At 32.2% G+C, this 6747-nt stretch overlaps 1 protein-coding gene across 1 annotated transcript; it reads left to right on the top strand.

Moving 5' to 3' along the window:
• Nucleotides 1-1011: 1011 nt before the first annotated feature.
• LOC147293647 (uncharacterized) lies at nucleotides 1012-4974 on the top strand. Its single transcript, XM_086231100.1, has 8 exons — nucleotides 1012-1207; nucleotides 1623-1711; nucleotides 1841-1962; nucleotides 2161-2334; nucleotides 2600-2768; nucleotides 2931-3029; nucleotides 3821-3922; nucleotides 4642-4974. The coding sequence occupies exons 1-8, from the start codon at nucleotides 1012-1014 to the stop codon at nucleotides 4972-4974; spliced, it is 1284 nt and encodes a 427-aa protein (XP_086087226.1).
• Nucleotides 4975-6747: the final 1773 nt, after the last annotated feature.

The raw sequence follows: 6747 nt of genomic DNA, 5'->3' as shown, positions 1-6747 counted from the left end.
CGATTTTGTTGATTGCAATAATAATGTTTGAGATGTGACCAAAAAATGGACGGTTCATAGATATTATAAGATTATATTAATTGTGTGCATGTGGACCCAAAATGCTGATTAGCTTCTTATTAACTTAGCTAGTTAGTATTTTCTCAAAAAAAAAAAAAAAAAAAAAACTTAGCTAGTAAGTATTAGAATGATCCTAATAGTATAACCAAGACAAAACATCACCACTTATATACCTAATAAGTCAATGATCATTTAGTCTAGTGGCATCTGGTCTCTCTTTTGTGGGAGGAGATTCTGAGTTCAAATCTCATGGATGACAATTGTTAATTAACAAATTAAAAAAATCATAGCCTAATAAATATCTTCAATTGATCAAAACGAATCCTCCTTAACACCTTAAAATACATGTGTAAGTTCCATTTTGTTTTGCCGAATACACGTTCATTTAGTTTTTTCTTTTTTTGTTAAAAAGTTTGGATTCATGTATTCTTAAAACTCAAGGACACAGAGGTATACAATCCTATAGAACAAGGCCTGTTCATTTAGTTAAGAAATATATACAAGGTAAAATTAATAAAGCCTAGCTATGAAGTACCATATATATTGTATCTAGGATTTCTAATTATTAATTAGTTAATCTTGCTGGTGGACTAATTGGTTAGCTCTGAACTGATTTAATGTTGGTTTTAATTAACTTCTATTAGTTTTAATAATTGAGTTCTATGGCTCATAAGCATTCGGGCAGTTGAAGAACTGAAGGTAGAGAGATGTGAGAGAGCTTTTAATCAATGCATGATTTTCTATTCTCTAATTCAAAGATCTTATTTATTTTTCCTTTGTCGTCTGTGTGAAGTTCTTGAATATGAGTCCATAGAATGATCTCATGTACAGTTTTATAGCTGCATCAGCTTAGTTAATTCATTAGGAGAGAGAGAGAGAGAGAGAGAGAGAGAGAGAGAGAGAGAGAGAGAGAGAGAGAGAGAGAGAGAGAGAGAGAGAGAGAGAGAGAGAATGCGAGGGGGTAATGGTGATGGAAATGGAGAAAGAAGGGAAGGAGAACGGACAATAGCAGTGGCAGTAGAAAGAAACAAAGCCAGCCAAAGTGCTTTGAAATTTGCTATTGATCATCTTGTCTATCGTAGCGACCATATTGTCAAGCTTGTACATGTTATTCAAAGATTCCCATCTTCCAATCCCTCTCCTTCTGGTACGTTGTTTCTCACATTTATATTGTCAGACTATGAATCATAACCATATTTTCTTCCACACAAAAATACTATATATAGCCAAAAAATAAAAAAATTTGACATGTGTTGTCTAATTATAAATAATAAAAATAAAATCATTTGTATCATATTTTGAAAAGAAGGGAAACTCATTTGTATGAGTAATGAATCAAAGTCATATATACCACATCTCCAATAAAAGTGAGTTCCACATCTATTGGATATTAAAATGTGGCACAAAACTCTATCAGAGATGTAGTATATATACAATGTGATACATCTAATATTACTTAATGATAAGTGCTAGCTAAAATGGAATGCGTGATCTGATTCACAGTCAAGATATTTTTCCTCTGACATGCAAGTTTCACAAATTTTGCTTTCTGATTGGCGAAGGGCACAACACACCAATTGAAAGCCAAGCAGATCATTCTCAAGTCTTGGACATATTACTTCCATTTCGTGGCTATTGTATGCGCAAAAATGTGGGTTTTTCAACTTCGATGCGTATACACACACATATATATATATATACATACATATATAGAAAATTAGAAGTATTTAAATATTTAAAGTTACAAATAAGTAGTTGTAGTTGATAATTTGTGCACCAGGTAAATCATGAGATTGCTGTACTGGAGGATCAAGATGTGGCCAGGGCGTTAATTGAATACATTTCCCGCAATGGCGTTGAGAGTTTTCTTCTTGGTGCTTCATCCAAGACTGGGCTTGCAAGGTTTATACAGGCTATAGCTACCATTACCAATTGCTTTTGTGTGTGTGTGTGTGATGCAATTATATATGCCTCCACCATAGAAGTACTGTTAGCTAGCTTGATATATATTGATGGTTTATCTTTTTAATAGTTTAAATCTTCGAAGTCTAGTAATTATCTAACATGAAATAGTCTCGGGGATTGATCGTTTTGAATCAGGCTATTTAAGACAAATGATATTCCAAGTAGTGTGCTAAAGTGGGCGCCAGATTTCTGCAGTGTATACACCATCTTCAAAGGAAAGGCGTGCGGAATGCGTGCTGCCTCTCGCCCAGTACCAGCCATGCCAGCAGCCGAGAGGGCGCCTAACTTTAGCAAAGCAGAATCTCACACGTAAACTTTTATAAATTAAAGCTCTAGCATGTTATATTGTACTGTGAATTATATGACTGTTGATTTAATACTAGTATGGCACGGACAGAACATCATTACTCGACTCATTAAACTATTAATTGATTAATTTGGTTCATGCTCTGCCTTTTTTGGCCACTAACTACTACTCTGCCTTGGTTGCTTCTTGTAGGGTCAAATATGTTTGCTTTGTCACCTATCCAATCCAAAAACATATATAAACCCTTTTTTTTTTCTTTTGTAACAGAGCATATGATGAGGTCTCAGTGGCTGAGCATGACTTCTCTTTTGTAAGCGCAGGAAGACCAAGTACTGATAGCATGCCATATTCTTTCTACCACAATTTTGGAGCTAACGGATCTTCAGATCTCGACAGTAGTATTAACCTTAACACTCTGCAAGAACAGACTGTACTGGTAATAAGTCATTTGAAGGAATAATTTTAATTTGTCACGTGAAATGATATGATTTGGTGTGAATTGCAGGAATATATTTTTAATTTTTTTTTTTGAAAGATCATTTGATTGCGGACTTAATTAATTAATATGGGCATGCATGTGAATTGGTGTGAATTGCAGGAAGATATGGAAGATGAGATGAAAACGCTTAGAATGGAGCTGAAGCAAACAATAGAGATGTACCATGCAGCCTGCAAAGAAGCAGTTACAGAAGAACAGGTCTTAGCTGAACCCACGATCTAATTATTCCTATAAATCCTAAAACTACTAAGCTAGCTACGGCTACCATTCAATTAAGTTTTGCTTTTAGCATAAAAAAAGATTTACTATTAATGCTACATGATCAAACTATATTTATAGATGAGAAATGCTAGCTGTCTTCTCTTTATGCCTTCTCTCTTCTCATATCAATTTTGCAGTGTAATTTATTGATCGGGACCATTTATTTTCTAGATCATCCTTTAAAGATATTTTTACAAAAAATTAACCAAATTGAAAATCGTTTAGTCATCTAACTGTTATCAAATAAATAGACGTTACACTAATTGTTACCAAAACCGTCTATTTATTTGATAACTACTAAATGACTAAACGATTTGCGATTTAGTTATTTCTTTTTTTGCATACATGATCTTTAAATTAAGGATGATAAAATGAACGGTTCTAATCATAACATTATACTGTAGTAGAAGAGATAAAGCACAAAAGAGAAAATAACTAGCATTTCTCTCTATTGATTATGATCACATCACTTATAAAGGAGAAATCCACTTGCATAGGTGGGGTCCAACATTATGTGAGAGCTAGATGTGATCAACAATATCATCAGTAAATGTAATACAAAAAATTTATTCTTTTAGCTAGGATCCTAACAATTAGAAATTTTATAGTGTACCAACGATCACTAAATATTTTGTACCAGTGATCTTTAGATTTTTGTACCAGTCATCATTTAAATGTGAATTTAATTAATTTGGGCATGCATATATGTGAATTGGTGTGAATTGCAGAAAGATATGGAAGATGAGATAAAAGGGCTTAGAATGGAGCTAGAGCAAACAATGGAGATGTACCATGCAGCCTCCAAAGAAGCAGCGGCAGCTAAACAGAAGGTCTTAGCTAGAACCCACAATCTAATTCCTATAGCTACTAGCTAGCCTACTAATTAGCACTAGAGCTAGCATTCAATCAAGTTTTCTTTTCTTTCTTTTTTTAACCAAACAATAATGGGTGAGTGGGCATAAACTCGATCTAGAGCTCGAGTATATATAAATGTTCTCTACAAACGCCCATAACATTTAAAAAAATTTGCTAATACTACGTGCACTACATTACATCACTTAAAAAGTTGGGTCCAACATTATGCGAGAGAAGTGATCAACGATTAATATGATTAAAAAAAAATTATTCTTTTAGCTAGGATCCTAACAATTAGAAATTTTCATTGTGTTCCACTTTTCAGCATATATATATTTTTATATGAAAACTTCTATTTGCAATCTTAGTTTGTCCAGTATACTCCGAAATTAATATCTTATTATTTCTCATTCACTCACATAAAGAGTGCATGAAGTTTGTGGAGAGTGAGAATATATCGCATTGCCTTATTTATTTATACGGCTTTTTCAACAGTATGTATGTTTCAACTCTTGCCCTTGTTTATTTTTATTTATTTATGTTAATTTAAAATAATAACTGATATTTATGTTTACCTGGTGTATAATTGTATCCTAATTCATGAACCTGTTGCATTATCTATCATTATACTATAATTTTTCAATAATTATCCAAAGTTGCAGTACTACTATATCATCTTATTCATTCAATATAGGCTATTGAGGTCCAAGAGTGGACAATGAAAGAAGAGCTAAGGCTAAAAGACACACAACAGGCCTTAGAAGCAACTGTGGCAGCTATGGAGGAGGAAAAAGCAAAGTCAAAGGCAGCAATTTTGGCAGCTGAAGCAGCCCAGAGGTTTGCTGAGGAAGAGGTGCAAAAGAGAGTGCAGGCAGAACAGTTATTCAAAGCTCTAAAACAGGCTTATGAGGAGAAGAATAAGGTCTTGGATGCTTTACGCCAGTCCCAATTAATGACCAGATACCAAAGCTTACTTCATATCTTTGTTGTTTTATTTCTATTTTACTTTTACTTTTCAATATTTTAGTTGAACTTTGTTTCAACAAGATTTACAATGGCCTGTATATTATTATTTCAATTGTTTTCTCTTTTTTTCTTTTGTTTGTATTCAAAAAAACTAATTACGTATTGTCAATGACCATTTGGTTTAGTATGTGGTAAAATTTTTTTTTTTTGTGGAAAAAAATTCTGAGTTCAAATGTCATGAATGATAGCTATTAATTAATTTAAAAAAACTAATTAATAAGTTACTAGTTATATATGTAGTCTTTTTAGCATTATGTTGAGATTCTTGCAGCATTATGTTTGGTTAGGATACAATGTGATCATTAAGAATTAACATGTTTAGAATCCAAGCCAAAAGAAAATGTTTAGAATACCATCCATAGTTGAATAGTCAACATGCAACATGTTTTAAAATGTCATCAAAATACCAGAATTACGAAGATGTCATTACAAATTTTTAAAACTAAATTTAGAAACTAATAGATATATTACTTGCAATATTTAGACACAAGCCGGAAAAATCTGCCACATTCTAAATTTGGTGATGGGTGATGTCAGCACCAGGGTTTGGGCCCTTCACGTTTAGCTAGGTATTCAGTATAGGGTTGAGATTGTGAGAGGGATTGGGTGAGTGATCAGCGAGTGAATTGGAGCCACTTTTTTTCTTTTCTTTTTATATAAAAGCTATGAGTACCAAGTTAATTACAAATTCGGGTTGAAGCTTATTTCTTAAATATACAGGTATCTAGTCATTTAACCAATTCAGTTCAATCATATGCTTTAAATGAGACCTTATAATAATGAGGGTCTGACAACTTTTTAATATGCTCATAATTTGATACACATTGTTTTTAGAATTTTAAGGATAGCACATTTCAATTGGCGAGCAACTACAATATAAAGCCCAAATTCAATATTGTAGTTATATTATATATCCCCAATAAAAAATATTATTTCTAATTTTTAACTCGTAAGTCCTTTAAATCATACTTAAACATACTTAATTAAGCCCAAATTTACTCCAAAATATAAAGATACAAGAAAAATAAAAAATTAATAAAAATATTTGCACTCGCTGGTCGATTGGCACCTACGGTACCTACCCCATCGATTGACTGGCTTAAAGTTATGAAATCTCAATTCTTATGTCTTGAAGGTTCCAAATTAATCCCTTTTGGATAAAAAAAATAATATTCTATATATGTCACTATTAATTACAACTAAGAGGCCCATCACGTCTTATTGGGAAAAGTAAGGATTAATTGGTTAATTCGTATTATTATTATTTAGTTTAAAATTTTGAGATCTAATGATTGTCTAATATGCATAGAAGCTGTGATTGTCTAACTCACTTTTTTGTTGTTTTGCAAATATTGCTCATTCATTCCCTAATAATTTAAATTTTTAGGGAATTATCATATGTCTTGCTAATAACAATTACTAATTGTTATTAGCAAAATAAAGATGAATTTTGTTTACAACTACCTGGAGGGTTTAACCATTATCATGTATTGCTAATAATATATGAAGATGAATTTTGTTTACATTGTTTGTTGACCAAAAAAAAAAAATTGTTTACATTGGGGGACTGCTATTGCCTTCTAGTCTATGTATAACAAGAAAAAGTTGTATAGGACCATCGTATTAGGTCAACATGCTCATGTAGTGACACTGGTGGGTCTAATCCAACCAAAGGAAGGCATATAGTAAAATGAAAGGATTTTTTTTTTTTTTGTTAAATTGGATGAAGTTTTCCATTTCCAATAGATGCATGTATTGGAAATGCAAAATACAG

The sequence above is a fragment of the Dryas octopetala genome, chromosome 2 (genome assembly GCF_963921425.1).
Source record: "Dryas octopetala chromosome 2, drDryOcto1.1, whole genome shotgun sequence".
NCBI lineage: Eukaryota > Viridiplantae > Streptophyta > Magnoliopsida > Rosales > Rosaceae > Dryas > Dryas octopetala.
This window is presented reverse-complemented; position numbering and strand designations above follow the sequence as displayed.

What these genes read in the sequence shown, in the direction of transcription:
- LOC147293647 (XM_086231100.1), top strand. Translation starts at nt 1,012, where the DNA reads ATGCGAGGGGGTAATGGTGATGGAAATGGAGAAAGAAGGGAAGGAGAA. An exon ending in GCTATTGTATGCGCAAAAAT is followed by an intron (nt 1,712 to 1,840) that starts GTGGGTTTTTCA and finishes TTTGTGCACCAG; the next exon opens with GTAAATCATGAGATTGCTGT. An exon ending in TGCAAGAACAGACTGTACTG is followed by an intron (nt 2,769 to 2,930) that starts GTAATAAGTCAT and finishes TGTGAATTGCAG; the next exon opens with GAAGATATGGAAGATGAGAT.